This window comes from Leishmania martiniquensis, chromosome 36 (genome assembly GCF_017916325.1).
Source record: "Leishmania martiniquensis isolate LSCM1 chromosome 36, whole genome shotgun sequence".
Classification (NCBI taxonomy): Eukaryota; Euglenozoa; class Kinetoplastea; order Trypanosomatida; family Trypanosomatidae; genus Leishmania; species Leishmania martiniquensis.
Window position 1 is genome coordinate 935,556 of NC_090171.1, and position 21,094 is coordinate 956,649.

The window sequence follows — 21,094 nt, forward strand, 5'->3', positions numbered from 1 at the left end:
GCTGTCGGTCTTCGCCACCCTCTGCGTACTCTTCTTTTCTGACCTCCCTATGAAAACTCCGCAACAACTGCCGCATCGCCACCCTCATTGCGCACACGTCCACAGTTGGCAGGCTCCATCGCTGCTCATTTCCTTCCCTTTTTTCCTCGCAACGCCCCCTTTCTCTCTTTCTTTCTCTCTTTCTCTCTCTTTTGGCAATGACGGAGGAGAAAGTGGTGAAGGATTTGGCCGAGGTGTGCGCGAGTGGTGCAGAGGCCTACAGCGCATGGACTACAGCAAAGGCTGTCGTTCAGCGCCGCTATCTCTCCGTCAAATCGCAGGGAACCTTTGAGGGGTGTGCGGAGCTGCTCGCTGGGCTGGCACGGGTTCTCAGGACGCACCTCCGCGTCGATCTTGCGCAAGAGTTTCTTCGTCATGTCCTCTTCGGAGCACTGGAGCACTTCTCCGCCAAGGCCATCGCAGGCGCCACAGCGGCACGTGCGAGTGACGGCGGCGTCAGTGGGTCCCCCTTTCTCCAAGCCGCCGCTGACTTTTTGCAGCGCGTGTTCAGCCTGCTTGTCTCCGCTACCACACGCACCTACACGCTCACGGGTCCCCTCCCCCTCGCGGTAGAATGGAACAGGGATGCAAATAACGGAGGCGTCGATGCCGCTGCGGCGCAGTCGAAGGACGTCGTACCGTGGGCCGAAGATGTTGTTCTTGAGTTCGTCGTTCGCGCGGCGGCCTTTCTTTCGGAACGCATCCAGAGCGCTGATATACTGTCTCGTTGGGCGCACAACCTTTTCGTGTCATACGAGCAACTTCTCGCTCTCCGCCTGTCCTCCCTGCCATCGCAACCCTCGACGCTGCACGCCAGTATCAGTACCTCGTCTACGGCCCCCTCATCCTCGTTGCCCGTCCCTACGCTGGCGGCGCAGCTGCTCCGGATGAGTATCTTCAGTAGCGCCAGCAGAAAAGGGGAAGGGTGCTCATGCACCACCGATGCAGCGCCGACTCCGGTGGCCGCCGCCGTGTACTGGCTCACGCACCTTGCCCGTCAGCCGAGCGCAGTCAACCACCTTTTCGCGCAGTACGTATACTTCGACATCCTCTGCCGAAGCTCAAAACGGATTTCGGCGTCCAGCGCTGCGCAAGGCTGTAAAATCGGCCCCGAGACGCTGCTACATGAGCGCGTCAATGCGGCACTAGTGGAGAGGTGCACGCTGAGTTGTCGGGGGGCAATCCTCATGGCGCGCACGGCAGTGGAAGTGTACCGGCAAGCGTTTCCGCTTGCGTTACAAAAGATCACCTCGACCAGCTCGCGGCAGCGGTCGAGTGGTGCGGAGGACATTGAAGAAGAGGGCACAACTGTCGGGTCCGAACTGGCGCACTTCTACGGCTGGACGTGGTTCCTCGACTCGCTGACGCTCGCCCTCGCACACGGCGGCGGACAAGGTAACGGTGGAAGAGCGACCGCGGGCGACGACTGCGACGCAAAGGCCCAGCAGCGACAGAGGCAGCAGGACGTGTGCAAGCAGCTACTGAACACATACGCCGCCGTGGCAGCGGAGATCCCGGCTCTCAAGTGGGGTGAGGTGGTGGCGGCGTACACCAGTGCGTAAGGCAGGGCGTGCTATGAACGGCGTTTGTAGCTCGTCAGGGATGAAGCACAGGAGCAGTCGTTGCTACAGCACCGTGCCCTTGGTGTTACGCGTCGCTTCACTGCGCCCTTGTGTGGTGTTCTGCCGCGATCATCCACTGTGTGTTCACTTTTCGTCTGTTTTTGTTTCTCGCGTGAAGTGTCCTCGACCAAGTCGCCGCTGCTGCTGCTTTGTGGGCAGTGTTTAGGAGCTCTCTGCGTTGGTATGGAGCCCGTCGTCGGTGGCCTTTCCTTCGCGTGGGCAGCGAAGCACGCATTCCCGCCTCCCCCCCCTTCCTATAGGCGTGCGCACACGTTGGTGCGTCTGTGTGTTCATCTATGTGCTGCAAACTAATAGTGGAGTGTGGGTGTCGAGTTGTCTATATGCGTAGCTGTTGACAGCCTCACATATCTTTCGACCTCTCACGCTGAGTGGATATAATCTGCTCGCCCTCTGGACCACCATTGATGCGTACAAATGATGGACAGCCGATTATGAGGCTACCCTGCGTTTCTCACGCCAGCTGGCTGCCCGCCTCATGATGAACCTCGGGCGAAGAGAACTCTGCAGAAGCGCGCGCACTCACACACACACACACACACCGCTGCCGCAACCCGAGCAGATTTTGTACGCCGCCTCTCCTTCTTCCGCTCCCTTATGGGCTCGTTGAAGCCTTCTTAGACACGTGGGCGTTGCTAAATTGTCCTCTTCCTCTCCACCTCTTCCCCCCCTCTCTCTCACAGCCATCACGAGCCTCGCAAAGTGGTGCAAGCAGGACGTGCCAGAGAAGGGCACGCTCAAGCCATCGCCCGATCGGTCGTCGCTTTGCCTAGAGCGGTGCAGCCGTCGCGCAGCGTAGGTGTGTTCATTCGCATGTGTGTTGCAGGTTTCTCACGCAGCCCTGCTAGTTAAAAAACCTGCGTATCCCATCCCCGGCAAACGGCAGCAGAGACTGCAGTGTCAGCGACTTTTAGCAGCGTCATCACTGATCTTGTCAGCTCTGCTGCAATGCAAGCAATCGGGCGCCGGGCGCCGAGCACGGTGCCGTCCTCCGAGGTCGGAGACGACAAAAGCGGTCTCGACACCGAACTGGCTGCAGCTGCTGCTTCGCAGCAGCGCGACGGCACCACCACCACAGCCGCGATAGCCGCGAATGCGCAGCAGAAACCTGCGCAGGAGGTGTCGTTGACCCGTGAGCGGCGCAACTGGCTCATTCACATACTTTACGTCCGGCAGGAGTACAGAAACTGCCATCGGGTAATCGAGGCGCAGCTCCGCGAGACAGGGGGCACGTGCGAGTACGCTCTGTACGTGAAGGGGCTCCTAAAGCGGCTGGAAGGCTCTCTGTCAGAGTCGCTGGAGCTGCTGCAGACCGCCGTGGTCATCAGCCCGGAGAACGCGACGACTCGCACACAGCTCGGGCGTGCGTTGCACCTTCTCGGCCGTCACGAGGAGGCCATTCGAACGTTTCAAGAGGCGGCAAGCATTCGCATCATCAAAGGTCTTGGCGCGGACTGGGAGATCGAATACTACACAGGGCTTTGCCACATGCACCGCCGGAACTACCGTGGCGCCATTGCTGCCTTCCTGCAGTCCATCGAAATTCAACGTCACGACTGCGCTTACCTGCAACTGGGGAAGGCGGCAGTTTTAGCGCACGACTACGCGACTGCGTTGAAGGTGTACGAAGAGGCCGTTATGGTGTCCCCGGCGAACCCCGACTTGTTGGCGATGCTCGGCCACCTCCACCTTCAGCAAGGCAACCCCCGTGTGGCCTTTGAGTATTTGGGCCGTTGTCTCACGATTCACCCCACCCATGTCGATGCCCTTGTGGCTGCCTCGAGTATCATCCAAGACAGCGGCGACTATGACGTGGCGCTGACCAAGTACCGAATCGTGGTGGCACAGCAGCCGGATGCGTCGCAAGTGTGGAACAATATCGGTGCCTGCTTTATCGGCAAGAAAATGATGTACGCGGCCGTCGCATGTCTGCGCAAGTCCCTACTTCTCTGTCCCTTTGATTGGATCGGCCACTACAATCTCGGCGTAGCGTTCTTGATGATGGGCCGCTGCTGCTCGGCGCTGCAGTGCCTGAACGCCGCTCTGCATTTGCACGCGAGCCACGCCCCGGCCTTTATGCTCCTCGGTATCTGCCTCGGTGAGATGAAGGACCTGCCGAACGCATGTCGCGCCTACGAGCGCGCACTCGCGATGCAAGATGATTTTCTCGTGTACCTCAACTACGCCGTGACGCTGTTGAAAGGCGGCGCCGCTGCAGAGGCCTCTGTGAAGTTCCGCGTCTTCCGAAGCGTGTGGGACCAGCTTACACCCGAGCAGCGGCGCGAACAGTCCCCCCTCATTCCAGGGGTTGTCCGACTGCTGGAGGGCCTGCTGGAGCCGCCCCTGCAGCCCGCGGCGCCTGCCTCCGCTGGTGCACTGGAGGATAGCGGGGCAGCGGCTTCTCTCCAAGACACCGGACGCCAAGCGGGAGCTGTGGAAAGCGTGGAGGAGGGCGCCCCGTCATGAGTAATGGTGCCACGGCGCATGCGTACTGTGAAAGCGTTGCCTTCGGAGAGGTGGGAGCGGCGCTCTTTCCGTGCAACCCGGTGTGTGTGTTTTTTTTACCTCCATGAGGCAAAAGGCGAAGTGACATGGAGAGTGTGTCCATCCCACGCTCGGCTGCTGCTGCTGCTGATCTCTCAGTTTCTTTTATCCGGCTCGTGTACTTCCGCTTGGTTTCCCGCACCCCACCCCCTCTCACCTCTCCCTCGCTCTGCTCGTTGAGCCGATGTACTAGCCAAAAAGGCGAGCTTCGCCGCTGCTGCTCAACTCGCCTCTGTTCTTCCCCCGGCTGCCTTTGCGCAAAGGTGGCGGAAAACGCTTCGCCACGCGCAACGGGGGAAGGAAGCAATGTGGGCCGGTGCTCGGGAGAGCTCCTTTGCGCACCTTTGTGGTAGTCGGGGGGCGGCGCTTTGCATCATTGGCCCCCAGTGCAAGAAGTCGCTCTGTCCGTCTGTCTGTCCGTGTGTGTGTATGTGTGTGTGTGTGCCCTCATCTGCCGCCGTGAACTTTCCGTTCGCCTTTTTCTTGATGTCTTCACGGACGATGAGGGAAAATGCCACACACCTCTCCGTGCGCGCGGCACCTCACGGCCCTACTAACCTCCGGCATTTCCGCCACTGGCGAGGCATCCCTCACTACAGCGCAGTCAAGTGTCCACGGTGTCTAAGAGGCCAGAGCGCTTTTTCGCTAAGAGCGTCCGCAGTCAGGTTGTGGATGGCGTTTCGCCGCAAGGGCCTCAGGCAGTCAGCACGCTTGCACCAACCAGGTGATACGCGAAGCTTCAACGCATCTTTTGCGGTCCTCAATGCCTGCTGGTGGGAGACCTGTGCCACTTCGGTGAGGGAGGATGCATCCCGTGACGATCTGTGAGGCAAGGGGTGCTTCAGAGTTCGAGGCAGGGGTCGTTCTCAGGTGTCTGGGTGAGCGCGTTGCCGGAACAAATGCCCACCGCTGTTTAGGCGTCACGCGAGGCGCCCCTGTGAAAGGCTGTGTAGAGGGAAGCTCACGTGTTGTAAGGAGTGGGTACGTAAAGAAATGCGTGCACATCCCTTTCACTTCGCCAGGTCGGCCCCTTCCGTTTACAGGAAACTCTCGCACCCACACCCATCTCCGGCGCCATCACGTTCGTCGCTCATTCGGGTGTCTTCATTTTTTTCTGTTGCTTTTCCCTTGAGTTCAGCGCCTTCCCCATCTCAGCCTCCTTTGTTTCTTCAGGCTCGACTTGTCTCTGAACCTCCTGCTCTCCTCGATCCCATCTCTCAACGCTCACTGTGGCGCACACCTCCATACCACGACCATCCCCCCTCTCCCCGAAAAGAGGGCCAACCTGTTGATTCCTTCTAAACTCGGCTTACGCACACACCCGCACCGACACACATACACACACACACCTACTCAAATCTTTCCCTCGTGAGGAACGACAATGAAGAGCGAATCGGTCTTCTTCACTGACGTTTGCTAGTTCAGGTCCTCCTTCGCCCACCCGCCTCCTCACCTGTTCGCCTTTTAGCTGACGAAGAACCCCCTTTTTGGTTTCGCGTCGCTCTTGTCTGGCGTTTGGAAGGTGAAAGGGAGGGCACTACTTTCTGCGCTTCCGCGCAGCCGGGTGCTGATAAAGTGAGACGTTCGAGAGCTCAGACACACGGGAGGTAGCGTGAACACACAGCATATGGACGACGGGTGACGCCAACCCTCTCTCCTTCGCCCCCTTTATCGTCCCCCCCGCAAAGGAAGCGTTATCCGTGCACGACACCGCATGGGAAGTTGCTGTAGCTCTCTTTCGATTTCTACTGTTTACGTCGCTGGCGTCAACGCTTCTCCTTTCCCGCTCCCCATCCCGTCTACTTGTCTCTCTCTCTTGTTCCTTCCACAGGTGCTCGTGAACCTTGGGGTGAGCAGCAACACGAGGAGTTGAAGCAGACTCTGTAGCACGACGGAAAGGCTGCCGGGAAGCTCAACGGCCGCCCATATCGTGCTACACGCAGAGAAAGGCGACGGGGAGGGGCAGGAGGGAGTACGCAGAAAGCGCGAGTTGGGGCCTATCGTGAAAAAGGTGGGAGGGGGGGTGCACTGCTTGACGCGAAAAATAAGAGTAGCCAGCAAAAAAAAAAGAAGAAGCCACTCGATACGCCCAATATCAACGACGGAATTCTCTTTGTCCCTTCTCCCGCTCACTCCTTCACCGCCACCCTCGCTGAAAACGCAACGCAAAACTCTGACAGAACGAACGAAAGGGAGCGAACCAATCACAGCGCCACGGCGGACTTCGCCTCTCTTTCCTCCCCCGTCCTCCGTCCTTCCTTTTTGCCCCGCCCCCTCTGTCGATCAACTTACCTCTCTCTCGACTCTCTCTCTTCCTCACACATACATACGCACACGTACACGGCACTTGTTCCATCAGTCCCTGTACCTCCTCCCTTGTGACTGTCTACAGGTATCGTGGATTGCTGTCTGCTGCCCGGGTAGTAGTGCCACCCTTTGTATGTCTGTGTGTAAGGAGCGAGAGACGAGAGGCAGAGTGCTTGTGTTTTTCCTTTTCTCTCCGGTAGCGCTACAGAGAAAGTAACGCAGACAAAAATCGCGCGCACTCTATTCCTCTACTCTCATCCTCCTCTCCCCCCACCCCCTCAGCCTCGTTTTCCTCTTTTGCTGATTACTTCCGCTGTATTCTCAGTGATTTTTTTGAGACTCACCCGCCCTCTCTCCCCCTCCCGTCCCCCGTGCAGACACTTTGTTCTCTCCTCCCCACCACTTCACTTCACTTCGTGTGTTCTCTCTATCGCTACCCCCTGCTCCTCTTATTCTACCCCTCAGTGCTTGTCTTTTCTGTCTGTGGAGTGGCTGCTCTCTCTCTATATATATACGCTTCTCGGCTCATCTTCTTCGTTTCTTCCTTCCCCCGCAGACGTCTTCTGTGACGAGCCAACCCCCTCCCCTTCTTTCCGTCCACCCCTTTTCTTCTACCCGTGTCGTCACCCCTTTGCGAAATTGGCTCAGAATTATCCTCCTGTCCACCCCTTTTCGCTTCCGCCGTGCTCGTGGTTTCTGCGTGCGCGCGTGTGCTTGTGTTTCACCCGTCCTTCGCCTCTCCCCTCCCCCCGCTCGCTCTCCGTTCCGTGTCTCGGCATCCTATCTCGTGTACGCGTGGTGAGCGTGCTCTCCACCAAAGGTCCTCCACTCCTTCCCTCGTGCGTGTATACGCCTCTCTCCTTCCGCCACGAAGAAGACTATTTCTTTTGCTCACTTCGTTCCGTGCTTTACTTACCTTGGCGCCTCTCTCTCTGTGTGGGTGTGTGACGCTCGTGCGCGCCCTTTCCCCAACCTCACCTTCCTTCCCTCTCTTTTCCTTCTAAGTTGTTTTCCTTCCGTGTCTGTGTGTGTGTTGTGTTGGGCCCACCGTTACTTTTGCGGGCGCGCCGTCTTTAACTTCTCTTGATGGTCACCTTTTCCTCCACCTCTGCTTTTCTGCGCTCTCCCCTCCCTCCGCCTCCATCGGCGCTTCCCTCCGGAGAGAATTTGCCTGTGTGACATGTGAAAATGCCGTACGCCGCCACTGTCCCATCCACGTACCGTGCTGACCTCGAAGCTGCCGCGGCAACTGTGTACCACACGCTCGCGGATGCGGGCCTCACGCGTGAGGGTGATGCATGCACGTCGGCTGCCACCGCTGGGTCACCGCGTTCGGCGTCGAAACCTGTGGTCGCGGTCGCGCATGATGCAATGGGGCTGTTGATTGGTGGCAGCACCGTAACGCTGGCTTATCAGATACGCGGTGAGCTCGGCCGTGGCCAGTACGGTTGTGTTTACTTGATAGAGGAATGCGTACAACACCATCTCTTGGCGTTGAAAGCTACGTACGGCCCGATTCGAGCAGGCGCTGCACCTGAGCGCCAGAGGCTGCAAGCGCGGCGGCGGCAGCAGCAGCAGCAGAAGTCACCAAAGGACTCAGGCGGCGACGCTCACGACGCGGCTCTCGCATCGTGCGCGCCGCTCGAGGAGGACGACTGCGCCGCACCGTTTCGAGCCAGCCTATCGCACATCAGCAACGAGGCTATGTGTCTGCGCGAATGCCACTCACCCTTCATCGTCCGCCTTGAGGGGGCCGGTAGGGGCGAGAATGGTGAGGATCTGCTGCTTATGGAGTACGTGGATGGCGGCGATCTTCGCCGAGAGATTCGGCGACGGACCGCCAAGGCCACACCCTTCACCGAGACGGAAGCCGTCTTCGTTTTCCTACAGCTCTGTATGGCCGTCGATCACTTGCATCACCTGAACATGCTGCATCACGACCTGAAGCCGGAGAACGTGATGCTCAGCCAGGCAGGCATCGTCAAGCTCGGAGACTTTGGGTTTGCAAAGAAGTACAGAGAGCCGGTGTGCCAGCGTGTTGCGTCGACGGGGTGCGGCACGCCGTACTACCTCAGCCCCGAGGCCCTCCGCGGCGACCGGTATTCGCTCAAGAGTGATATGTGGGCCCTCGGCATCATCCTCTACGAACTTCTGGCACTTGCCGGCCCCTTCGCGGCCGCGACGCGCGCGGAGCTGCGTACGAAAGCTAACAACTCCGACTATCCCGCGCTGCCGGGCATCTACTCGGATGATCTGCGGTCTGTGTGCTATCAGCTGCTGACCGTCGACCCTGACCAGCGCCCCTCGACGCGCGACCTGTTCGACGGCAACGAGTACCTGCGCGATAAGCTCAACGCGCTACGCCGCATCTCCGAGTGCTCTGTGAATATGAGCACGGAGGAGAAAGGATCCATGTTTCATTGCATCAGAGCCGCACTGCGCCGCCGCCAGCCGGCGAGCCCGAAAGTGGCCGCTACTGCACTCAACCTTGGATGGGGCGGTAGCTGCAAATCCACCTCTCATGATCAAGGCAGCCGTAGACCCGCAACGGCATCGGCACCGCGAGTAGTGGCAGGCGGAGACGCCGCCGGCCGCACGGCTCGCCGGGTGTGCTAGCACATGAAGGGGGCCAACAACACTCACAGCCTTTGCAGGACGCGGTGCACCCCCCCCCCGCTTCTTTCACGTGCGCGGGTGCGTCTTACCCTGCGCGCTCCTTCTCTCTGGCTGCCCTGCATCGTACCGCGGGTGTTCGCCTGACCCCCTTTCGCCCCCCTCCGCGACTCTTCTTGGCTTCCTCAGTAAGGCAGAGTGCCTTCGTTTTGGCTCTCGCTCGCTTTCCCGTGACTTCGTGTGTCGGACAGTCTTTCTTTCCTCTCCAAAGAAGAGGGTGACGCGACATGCACTGCTATCCTCTGTTCCCTTCCGCTCACCCTCTCCCTTTTCTCACCAGCGGCCCTGCTCATCTTACTGCGTCGAGTGCGACGGCGACGTCCTCGCTATGCGTATATTCCTTCTATGCGTGGCCCTTTGGCGACGAGCTTCACGAGTCAGTCTCTCTCTCTATCCCCTTCCGCTCTTTTTTCACCCCCGCTAGAAGGTCGACGTGGTGCATGGCGGCACGGACGCACACGCACACAAACACACAGAAACAGTGGCACTGACAGCCTTTTTGTTTTCTTACTCAATCTTCCCTTTCCCTTTCTCCCGGCCCGCACACCCACCGCCACGCAGCTCTAATTTTTCCGTTTGCGTGAAGGTGTATGTGCATGCGCGTCTATTTTCTGACGTTCTCGTGCGAGAATGAGACGTTGCGATACGCAAACGCCACGTGTGCACGCCCTCTCTCGGCCCCTCTCCGACGTGCGCTCTCTCCTTCTCTCTCTTATTCTCCCGCTCTCTCTCTGAACCTTATCCTCACTCCCCTGCTCGATGCTGGGTTCCGTTTCGCGTGCATGTGCACGTTAATGTGCATGTGTGTGTATGTGTGTGTGCGTGGACTCACCACGAAGACAGTATCGCCTCACGTGTGGAGTTGAATGGTGCGTTTTTCTTTCTCTCTCTCCCTCTCTTTTCTCACCCTTTTTCGGTTGTGAGTGCTGGATCCTGTTCATGCCCCCATCCCTCTTGACAACGTACTCGATGTCTAAGCTCGCCTTCCCCTTCCGCCCCTCCTCTTCCCTCCTCCTCTTTTCTCCTCCTTCGCTTCCCACCCACGCGTGCAACGCCACATTGTGTGTCTTACAGAAAGGAGGAGTCGCGCGTTCATGATGGCTTCCCTTCTACCTTTACTTCTCTTTTTTTTTCATCTCCGTCCCTGTTGTCTGCGCTTTTTTCCCCACGTGCTGTGCGTATGAGCCTCATCATTTTTTTGGTGTGCCTCGGCAGACTAAACCATATATATATATATGTCTGCAACTCGTTGTATGCCCCATCTGCACTACTCCCTCACACCCCTCCTATCCTCTCCTCTTCCCTCTGCTTACAAGCACTTTTTTTTGTGATGGGGTGGTGCGTGTGTGTGTGTGTGCTTGATGTGCTTTTCTTGTTTCGCTTCTGCTCGTTCATGGAGGGCTGCACACAGGCGCATATGTTCATGTGTGCTTTGCGCGCTGTAGGGTACACTGCTGGACAACAATCGTGCTTGCGCCTATCCCGCCTCGTTACTGTAGGTGTTCGAGGGGGGCTCCTCTCGCTCTCACTCGCTTCCTCCTCTCACCTTCTCATTTCAAGTCACCTTTAGCAGCTCTCTGTCTCTCCCTCACTCTTTCCTTCTTTCTGTTCGATACTGTCGCACGCGGAGGATGCGGAGTTGCAGCAGTTACTGAGCGAAACGGACGCAAACCTTCTCTACTGTGCACATGCAACTTTTCTTTTTTGTTTTGTTTCCCCACGTCGGCTGCTGCTGAGGCCTGGAGGGTGCAAGCAGCGCCTTCTCTATCTCTGTGCATGTGTGTGGTGTGTGTGTGGTGGGGGGTATTTCAATGGTGTGCTGGGCAAAGTACCGGCCATATTGGCAAATCCCCCAAGATGATTGACAAATGTTTCTTCCTTTTTTTTCCCTCCCCCCACCCGTCGTTTCCTTTTCTTTTTCCTTCTTCTTCACCCTTTCCCCCCCCCTGCCTCCTCCTCCAGCTTTCGCTACGTGGTGCATCGGCTCCGCGCGCTTGCGTGTTTGTCTCTGCGTATGCCCATCGCATCTCTCTGTGTGTCCCTTTGTGTGTGTGTGTGTGTTTAGTGACTCCTCTACATTCTCTTCTCCATTTGTCTTGTAGCACGTTTCCTGCAGACAGGTCGCTCACACATACACACACACACTGACCCGCCCTCTCTGCGTATTTCTCTTCCCCATCACCTTCTCCTGTTGCTCTTTCCCTTAATATATTCTTCTGTGTGTACCAAAGGAGGGCTACTTGTGGCGGCAGACCTCCTCTCACCGACCTTCCCCCACCACCCGCCTCTGAGTACTTCTCCTCTTGTTGTGGCGGTCGTTGTTCCTTCGTCCTCACAGTATGAAGGATGCATATACACGAGCATCGCGGGCCCACGTCGTCGCCAAAGAATGAGCATATCAAAGGAGTACGAGCTCTTTTTCTTCCGTGTCTTCGCCCTTTGTTGCCCTCCTCCCTCCCTTCTCTGTCCCTCCCCCCACATCACTCTGCACCCCTCTTGGTCATTCACCTGTCTTGGCAGCTTCTCTGTTGCTTTTCGCTTTGACGAGCGATCAGTTGCGGTGATAACGAGAGTAGCGGAAGTTGTTGGGCCCTGCCCTCTACTTCTTCGCCGTTTTCCTTCGCTCTGCGCATGCCTCCCTCCCTCTTCGCCCATTCAACTCCGCTGGGCAATCCTTCCCCCCCCTCTCTCCCCCTTCCCCTGCTTGTGGCAGATCGCATCTTCGACTCTCCACGCCCTCTCCGTTGTTTCCGAGCCCTCTGCTTTTGCTGACGCCTTGCTTGCTGTACGATGTCCTCTTTCCTTCTCTTCCTCCCCTCTCTCCCCCTTTTTTGGTCCACTTTGGGTACGTTTGCGCATGTGTGCGCGCAGATGGAAGTGGGGATACACCAGTTTATGCGCCACGCTCCAGCATGTGCGTAATATTATGCATACGCGCACCTCAGCTGTTATGTTCGACCCACCCACGCACACATACGCCTGCATTATACCAGCTGCCGTGCTCCCGCATCGCTGACAGCCTCTCTCACCTCCTCTTTTATTCTCAGAAGTGTTCCCCCTTCGAGGATGGGGAATTCGCTGTTCGCCCGTGTATCGTGATGAGAGCTGATAAGGTGCTGCATATAGGCGCACACGCATGGAGAGGAGAGACGCTTTAGGTGCGTGCCCACTCGCGCAACTTCCTCTCTTATTATGCGCGGATGGTGCGGCTCTCTGCTCTCTTCGATGTTGGCCGTTGGCGTGCTGTTATTTTAGCTCTCTTCGTTTTTTTCCTGACGTCTCTTTTCATCTACAGACGGATTCGCTCGCACGACCCACACGCACGTGGAGTGAAACGCGGAGGGGGGCAGAAGCAAGCGAAAACAAAAAAGGGGGGTCGAGATGCAGGCGTGTTCGGCGGGATGAGAAACGCTCGTCACCGCAGCCCGCCTTCCCCTCCCCCTTCCGCATGGTGGCCTACTCGCCAGGCAGTGCGGGAGAGAAAGCTACCCAAAGTCAAGCCCACCACACCTTTTTTTTCAATGGTTCGCTGATCTAAGTGAACGATGAAATCGCCTCCCACTTTGGGGATTCCTCTCTCCACCCCCTCCTAGCGCTCTCCTCCTATTCCGCAAGCTCGCTGTCAATAACGTCCCCTCGGTGATGTTAGCGTCCTTCGGAGTACCAGAGCCGCCAAATGCCCTCTTCCCCGCCGAGATCGGTGGACAAGCGCTCCCTCACCCCCACACACACACACACCCTCAATCTCTTCTGTGTCCTTCCACCTCCTCTCTTTGAACAAAGCCTCGAGTCTCAGGCGCCAGTAAAACTTTTGCACTCGCAGGTGCTCAGCATGCCCGTTTAGAGCCAGAAAAGGACGGCTGTTGTGGCATCGCGCTCACAACAGAACAATAGGCACTGGCGCCCGCCCCGGCTCTCAAAGGCACCGTCCGCCCAGTGCAGCTCTAACTTCACCGAGGTGGAGTGGTCAGCTGTAGGGCTTTCACGTCCGGCTACGTGCTCACGACTCACCCTGTACCCCAGGACGGTACCGACGATCCTGACCGCCCCTCCCGGGAAGCCACCTCTTCGTGCTTAGGATTCGTACAGTAACGGCGCGTTGCTGCAAGAGACAAGACCAAGAGGACGCGCTGCCTGCTGCTACGCAAACACTGAGGTGCCCCTACCCCCACCACCTGTGTAGGGCATGACAGCTTCTATCCCAGTGTTGTGCTCGATGAGCTGTGCGAGGCTCGCAAAGCGCTTGAGGCTGGAGGCGCGTTGGGTTTCACGCCATAGATGGCGCGCGCGATGGCCTGATTACGCGCATCCCACTCGGGCTGCGAGGACGTCGCCCGTCGGGTCTCCATGGCTACCTCCCATCCCTCCTGTGCCCCACCAGGGCACGAAGCGATCCGTAGCCGTGGGCCCCGAGGGGTGCACATGTGCGGCACCTCCCACACCCGACGGGGTGTGCCGATGAGGCGCAGATGCCGGGGGCGTGGCGCGAGCGCCACGAGCCACGTCGCCCAGCCCTGCAGGCCCGAATGTGGAGAGCCCGCGCACGCCATCGCGGAGTTGCGCGGCTTGAAGCGGCTGAGGGCGAGGCGCGGCACGCAGGCAGCGCGCAGGGTCTCCGAGGGCCCTGCCCTGCGGCTGGCCAGCCCCCTTTCGGCGAGGAGGGGAGCGCTCATGCGGCATGCACCTAGGCCGCCCCCTGCTACCCCCACGACAGACGCCGCCGCCTCCGCCCTCGAGCGCGGCCCGCCTGGACGACAGCACGAAGTCCGCCCGTGCCTGTCGGGGGCTGATCGCGCAGTGCGCGTCCGAAGAGGCAGCGCGGAAGGGCAGGGAGTGCCTGCCGTGCGCATGGCGCGATGCGGCGGCAGACGGTGCGTCCTGGGCGACCCGGATGCAGCCGTGGGACGTCAGAGGGGCGAGTGTGGGCTGCAGCTGTAGGGGGCCTACTAGTCGACGTGTTCGTGGTGCGAGGAGGACGCTGGCAGAAAGAGAAATGGCCGATACGCTGCGCGTCACTGAGTCCCTCACTTTGGCGGTGGGCTGCTTGGATTGTTCTCTCCCACGAAGGCCCTTGCAGGCGTGCGTGAGGTTGCTGCCTTTAGAAGGGGACGGGTGCGGAAGCGTACACGACGTCGACTAGATGGATACCGGTGCATGCGCTCGCCGCATCCTCACTGCTTGTATTCTCTCACGTGCTCGCGTCCCATCGCCGCTGGAACAGCGAACAGAGATGGCAGTCGTACAATCTCTACGCTTTGGGATGGAGGGTGCAACAGCGGGAGGAGAAAGAGGAAAGGGAGGGACTACCCCTTCGCTCTCCTCTCGTATGTGTCGGATGACGGACGATGCACTGAGAAACCTGGCGGCCTCTGTTCTCTGAGTGGATGAGCGTGGGAAGGGGGGAAGAAGCACGCGTATGCGGCTCACAGGCCGGCTCCACCTGAAAGTAAGGCAGTGGAGGAACGTCTGCACGACACTCCCTTGACAGAGATGGGCCCTCCTCCTCCCATAGGAGCTTCTCGTATACAACTCAACGTTCATGCATCTGTTTCGTTGGCGCTGCTTTGCCCTCCTCCTCCTCCATCAACACCTCGTCTCTCTTGCTCCTCCTCTCTAGCAGCGGTTAGTGCAAACCCCCACACCTTCACGTTGGCTCGTGTGCATTGCGACACCTCTGCAGGCAAGCAGTGGTGGCCTCAACCAAGTCACGCACGCATACATACATCAGAAGAAAAAAAACTGCGCGCGGGTGCGGGTACCTCTCACCTGTGCGAGCACAGGCGGGGAGTGAGGCATTATAAATCCATATCATCTAGCCGAGGGCAGACATCGGACCTCTTCTGAATGGAAGAGGACGCGCTTGCAACGGCGATCGCGTCCTCACCGCCGTCGTACGAGTCCGTTCTCCTTTTTCTCACCTCACTGGCTCAGTGGCTCAATGCTGTGCGGGAGCGCCTAGCCTGCCTAGGCGAAGTAGGTCGCCACGCCATTGCCGTGGACGCCCTCGCCCGCCATTACGAACGCACGTATGGACAGCTGACAGAGTCCGCATGGCGTCACACAACGGAGGTCGATGCCGCGACTACGTCGCTTTTTCCTTCCGCCTCTGTCGAGCTGACCGCATGGATCCTGCTTCGGCTCCTCCTTCTAGTGTTTGCGTGGTGGATGCTGCTGCGGCTGGTGCTCGCAACCACTATACCACGCCTGCGCGCGCGCCAGATCGCAGGGAAGCCCCGCACACATTGGTCATTGAGCTTCAGTGATGCCCATGCAGCGGAAGCATTCATTCGGCCCGACGCTGCCCAGCGCCGCATCAACGCTACTCTGCTATGGACTGTCGGTGCATGCGGGTCTGTAGCATCTCTGCTTATCTTATGTCTGCTCACCATGCATTTATGGGTGGACGTGGTGCTGTCAAACCTCCTTCAGCGCTGGACTGCTCCACTGAGGCGGGCGCAGACGTGGGTGTCTTCGCGTCTGTGGCGCTCTAGCAGCTGGCTGCCAGGCTCGCTGCGAGCCGCCGTCACCCTCGTGGGAGCGCATGCAACTTCTCTCTCTGGTGTTGCCGCTGAATGGCATACGGGCTCGTTCAGCAGGTTTGCGTGGTTGCGTCGAGTCACACGGCAGGTAAAAATGATTTACCTCTGGAACATGTTCGGAGGGGCCGTGCTGGGGATGGCGCTCTGGCTGCTTAACTACTCCGCTGGGCTGCTGCGGAGCTACAATGCGAGTCTACCGTATTTTGAGGAGAACGACCCTCTGCTGCGCTGGCTGACTCAGCAGGAGGCGGAGGATGCCCTGCAGCGTACCGACACGGCGTTTGTCGCTCTCCTTGAAATCCAACGGAGGCAAGAGCGGGTCGTGGAGAAACTGAAGAGCTCACTGGAGCTCGCGACTCCTCGAGAGCAGCAGCGCTGTCTGGCAATGGGTGAAGAGGGAGAGGGCCCGCAGTCCGTGTCGGGCGATACCATCCCAGCGGCAGCGACAAGTGACGCCACAGAAGACGCCGAGGGCGAGGGTGAGGGAGCCGCTGACAGAGCTAGCGCTGCGATGATCGGCAAAGGCTACGGTGTTGACGACAAGGCAGGAAAGTCTCCTGAGGAATGCGGGCCTTCGCCTGATTGCGTCTTGGCTACTGCCTTCGAAGAAGCAGCGGCGGCAACGGGGCAAGATGGAGGCGTCACCAACGTTACTCGCTGCGCAGCGCCGCTGGCTCAGGGGATTGAGGGAGCAGCGGCGACAACGCCGCAAATGGAAAAATGAGAGGTGAGGTGTGATCGGTAGAGGCGCATCCGTTCCCTTTCGCTCTTGCGGGTAGGGGGAGGGCGAGAGCCTCTCTCTTTCTGCGTGTATGTGTGTGTGATTCACCTGCATCGACTCTGGTCTCCGCTGCAATTCCCTTCCCTACACTTGCGCTATCGCACCGGTAAACGAGGGTGGAGCGGGTGTGGCACTCGCGTCAGGCCGCGGAGGGCGGCAGTACTGCTGCAAAGCCTTAAGCGGGGGGGGCTCTGCTGGTGCCGCTGGGCCTACAGCAACTGCTTTTTCTCTTCAGGACTCCGAGGCCATGCGGGACACGCTGAGCGCCCTTCAGAGGTCTCCGTATTCGCAGTGCACTCGCACGCAAAACGGAGTTTGAGCCAACCAAAGAGGCGGGCTGAGGGGATGCCGTGGGCGCGCGGCGCACACACTTCTGGCCCCATCGCCAAAGCTGGGGCGAACCGTTTGAAGGCGTCTCCGATTCCTCGCTACCGTCGCTTTCGATTTTCAACTCCCGAGCGCGTGCGCGCTCTCTGTCCTCACATGTCGCCTTTCCTCCTTCGGTCGTACCCCCCCTCACCTCCCTCCTCTCTTGTGCCGCCTCTTTTTGTGCCTCTTGCATACACGTACGTGTAGCCGAAGAGAAGCAAGGCAACGACAGTGGTGCGTGCAATCCGTCAGGCAGTACCCGCAATCGCTTTCGGTTTTTCCTTCCCTGTCGCCTGGTGCAGGGGGAGGGGGGCGGAAAAAGCATTCAGGCACGCAGGCGCGGACGCGCACACGCACGTTTGTTGGCGAGGTGCGCGCCGCATTAGCTTTACGCTTTTTTCTTTGAGTCTCGAGTGAAATGAACCGCATTCCTGCCGCTGCGCGTAACGCGCCTATATACGCCACAGCCATGTCGCAGTTCGCCATATGCCGCCAGCCCTGGAACGAGTACCTCAGCCTGCTTACCAAGGATGACACGCAGCCGTTTCACACAGTGCCGCAGGAGAAGCCGGCGTACCGTGGCCGCAAGCGCGGACGCGAGGGGTGGCTGTTTGGCCAGCAGGTGCAGCTACACTACCATCGCTTTCCAGATGAGCAGCTCTTCACGAACCTGACGCGATGGCGCATGGGTGACACCGTCGGCGACGTTGCCATCCAGCAATTTCGCAATGCCCAACCGTTTGACATGGAGGACAAGGATCCGCAAGGTTTTCAGAGACCGGCGCCCGATGTTTACATGAAGCTTAACTACAAGAATCCCGCAACCATCTCCCGGTTCCTGACACGCACCGGTCACATGTACCCACAGGATATCATGCCCCTCAACCCCGAAGCCGTCGCGAAGCTGCGCGTCGCTAAGGCGCAGGCCATCCGCATCGGCCTCTATCCTCGCTTCGGCAATCCCTTCTGGTTCCGCTCGCAGAGCTTTCGACCCAAGGCCTATCAGGAGAACTACGACCCGACCACCTACTCCACGAAGCACACCATGGAGCACTTTGCGTACAACTGGGTGCAAACGGACCGGATTCGGCAGTACTTCAAGGGCCTGGAGGAATTACACCAGAGTCGCCGCGCCACGGCCAGCTCCAGCGGTGGGGGCGTAACCAGCGAGCAGAAGCAGCAGAACCAACTCTATGCTGTCGATAACATGTCCATTGAGATGCATCGCAACGCCCCATCGTACAAGGCCGACGTCGAGCGGTCCATCAAGAACCCAACCGTGCCTGGATTGATGTCGACGAAGGGCATGAAGAAGAAGTTCCACAACTTGTACTCCTCCACCTCGACGAAGCGAATGGGCTTCACGAACCCCACATTGGGCATCAAGAAGGTATAGCATTCGGGTGGTCGCGGCGCCTGGGGAACTAGCTGGTTAGCGGATGTCGATGGCTGCCGCGCGCACGTCTGTGGAGAAGGGTATGTATCAGGGCAGTCGCGGTGCGTTCGCTCACTTCGTTGGTTTTCAAGGGAGGAGGGCAGCGGTGGTCACATCTGTCCTCGATAGAGTCCCCGCTGAAGCGCCCACGCCATCCTCTGTCAGCCACCCAAGGATCGAGAGAACCATTGCGGCGTCCGGTCTCGACGTCTTCTTGGCACCTCCCTCTTCTCCACTCGCACCAAATTCAGCTCCCGCTCGAGTGCTCAAATGCTGGTGCAGCTGGACGCGGCGGTGGATCCGTTGGACGAGTGTTGGCCTTCGCCGCCTTTTTTTTTGTGTGTGTGTGTGCATGTGGCTCGCATAGCTAACGTGAAGCTGAGCAAGCAGTATTTAAAGAAAAACGAAAGAGGTGACAAGCGCGCACCTCATGGCGCGGCATCGTTACGTGAGCACGCCGTGCTGGCCTCCTTCTTCGCGCGCCAGTTTGTCGGTCGCTTGCTAGCTGCCAAGACCTTTTCAAAGAGCAGTGAATGCCAGCCGAATGTGGACGCGTCAACCAGAGCTGTCTCTTTCGGTCACTGGCTTTTTGTGCCCCTCATATCAAAGGCGCTTGCTGCTTTCCTCACCGACCCCCTAGCGATCTACGGTGTTCTCCTCCCGCTGGTGGAGGTGGGGAAAGCGGGAGGCACGCTCTGGGACACACGGTCATGCATGCCGGCATCGATCGCATGTCAGTCATCTCTTTGCTATGTCTGCACCTTCATTTGTGTGTGGGTGTGTGTGTGCTCGATGGCAATGGCGATTGTCACTGTTTGACGGATCTGAGACAAACATGTGCATACAAGTGCCTTCCGCATCTGGATCGATTGCGTGAACCACTTCTCGTGGTGGCCACATTCATCTGCGTGCGAAAGATAGTCGACTGCTGCGCCATCTGACCTGTCTGGAGCAGCCCAAGCTTCGCTCCGTCGGCTCTGCTATTGCAAGAGACATAAACGCACTTGCATAGACCTCATCCGCGCGCGAGTGCGTTCCTCGTCTCCACTGCTCTGTTGGAACATTCGAGGGGACCCATTCATTTACCAACTCCTGGAGACCGCAACGCGAGCTTGTGACTCCGCCGCTACTGCAGTACCGCCAACAGCCCCCGTTTTACCTTCTTTGCCTCGTATCGCGTGGTGCAATGCCGCTAACTGTCGAAATCGCACTAGAGCAGCTGGCCCCGACAGTCAAGGGCGACGCCTCCTGGTCGTCTGGTCCCATCTACGTTGTGTGCGACGTTGGTGGCACGAACGCGCGCGTCGGCTTTGCGCAGGCGGCGCAGAGCGGGAAGTACAAGGGCCTGCACATCGTGTATGTCCGCTTCAAGGTGACGAAGAAGGATGTGCGCCAGCTTGGGGAGTTCTTCGACGAGGTGCTGCGCCACCTAAAGGAGAGCCTGCCGGACGGCGGTGACTCGTTTCTGCGTCGTGTCGCATCCGGCGCCGTGAGCGTGCCGGGGCCGGTGACGAACGGGCAGCTCGCCGGCCCCTTCAACAACCTGAAGGGCATCGCGCGGCTGGCGGACTACCCGGTGGAGCTTTTCCCGAAGGGCCGCAGCGCGCTCCTGAACGATCTGGAGGCGGGCGCCTACGGTGTGCTGGCGCTGAGCAACGCCGGCCTCCTCTCCGACTACTTCAAGGTCATGTGGAAGGGCACGCAGTGGGACGCGCTGTCGGACGGCAAGCCCGCTGGCAGCACCATCGGCCGCGGGCGCTGCATCGTCGTGGCACCCGGCACCGGCGTCGGGTCCTCCCTCATTCACTACTTGAGTGTCTCGGACAGCTATGTTGTGCTGCCACTGGAGTGTGGCTGTCTCTCCATGTCGTGGTGCACACACGAAGACGCAGAGTATGTGCAAGCACTTGCTGCGTACATGGCGTCACGGTCTCGTGTCAAAGGGCTGGAGCCGACGGTGGCCCCAATGTGGGAAGCCGCTTCGAACGGGTGCGCGCTGGCGTTCAACTACGCCTACGAGAAGGAAGGGCCGAAGGCATGCGCCCCCCTCAAGCCCGCGCCCGAGGTCGCCAAGCTTGCCAAGAGTGGCAGCGACCCAGCCGCCGTCGCCGCCATGGACCGCCTTTACAAGAACTTGATTAGCCTCACCGCCGAGACGACGATGCAGTTCTTGCCGCTGACATGTGTGCTGATGGGCGACAGCATCGTAGCCAACAGCTTCTACTTCGAGAAGCCAGGCAACGTGCAGAAGCTGCAGGCTCGGCTGCGGAAGCACACGATGGAGCAGAATTTCAATTTTCTGAGTCGCACGACCTTCCTTCGCCAGGTGCGCAGCGTGAACATCAACCTTCTTGGCTGCCTTGAATTCGGCGCTGAGCTCTGCGAGCCAGCACAGCAGAAAACGCTAAGCAAGTCACATTTGTGAAGGAGAAACGGAGCTGCACAAAGAGAGCAGTGACGACTCGTAGATGCGCTACGCTGCAGAGCTTTTGTTTTGGCAGTCCCCGAAGTGGGCGGAGGAAAAGGTCACTTGGCTCTCCGAGGCACATGATTGTGCGGAAACGATGCGCGATGGAAAGGGTGCGTTGGAAGAGGTCGCGTGCGTATGTGTGAGAGTGGGCGGAGGCAGGGTGGCGAGAAGGAGCGCACGCGTTATTGCGTTGCCGTCGGTTGTGCCTACCCGTGGGGACGATAGCTTGTGAGAGCTTTGGTGTGTCTCCGTCACGGCACCCATGCTGATCCTGAATGAAAACAAGCGCAGCAATAG

The 21,094-nt window shown here is 59.0% G+C and overlaps 6 protein-coding genes across 6 annotated transcripts; all 6 read left to right on the forward strand.

Moving 5' to 3' along the window:
• Positions 1 to 197: 197 nt before the first annotated feature.
• Positions 198 to 1,601, forward strand: LSCM1_00235 (uncharacterized protein; the record flags this gene model as incomplete). The annotated part of the gene is made up of 1 exon (XM_067317887.1): positions 198 to 1,601. One exon carries the CDS (start codon positions 198 to 200, stop codon positions 1,599 to 1,601), a length of 1,404 nt encoding a protein of 467 aa, XP_067173992.1.
• Positions 1,602 to 2,627: 1,026 nt separating this feature from the next.
• Positions 2,628 to 4,145, forward strand: LSCM1_00236 (uncharacterized protein; the record flags this gene model as incomplete). Its single annotated transcript, XM_067317888.1, has 1 exon — positions 2,628 to 4,145. One exon carries the CDS (start codon positions 2,628 to 2,630, stop codon positions 4,143 to 4,145), a length of 1,518 nt encoding a protein of 505 aa, XP_067173993.1.
• Positions 4,146 to 7,718: 3,573 nt separating this feature from the next.
• LSCM1_00237 (uncharacterized protein) lies at positions 7,719 to 9,146 on the forward strand (the record flags this gene model as incomplete). Its single annotated transcript, XM_067317889.1, has 1 exon — positions 7,719 to 9,146. One exon carries the CDS (start codon positions 7,719 to 7,721, stop codon positions 9,144 to 9,146), a length of 1,428 nt encoding a protein of 475 aa, XP_067173994.1.
• Positions 9,147 to 15,047: 5,901 nt separating this feature from the next.
• Positions 15,048 to 16,466, forward strand: LSCM1_00238 (uncharacterized protein; the record flags this gene model as incomplete). Its single annotated transcript, XM_067317890.1, has 1 exon — positions 15,048 to 16,466. The coding sequence occupies one exon, from the start codon at positions 15,048 to 15,050 to the stop codon at positions 16,464 to 16,466; it is 1,419 nt and encodes a 472-aa protein (XP_067173995.1).
• Positions 16,467 to 17,310: 844 nt separating this feature from the next.
• Positions 17,311 to 18,288, forward strand: LSCM1_00239 (uncharacterized protein; the record flags this gene model as incomplete). The annotated part of the gene is made up of 1 exon (XM_067317891.1): positions 17,311 to 18,288. The coding sequence occupies one exon, from the start codon at positions 17,311 to 17,313 to the stop codon at positions 18,286 to 18,288; it is 978 nt and encodes a 325-aa protein (XP_067173996.1).
• A 1,225-nt stretch (positions 18,289 to 19,513) lies between these two features.
• On the forward strand, positions 19,514 to 20,752 carry LSCM1_00240 (uncharacterized protein; the record flags this gene model as incomplete). Its single annotated transcript, XM_067317892.1, has 1 exon — positions 19,514 to 20,752. One exon carries the CDS (start codon positions 19,514 to 19,516, stop codon positions 20,750 to 20,752), a length of 1,239 nt encoding a protein of 412 aa, XP_067173997.1.
• Positions 20,753 to 21,094: the final 342 nt, after the last annotated feature.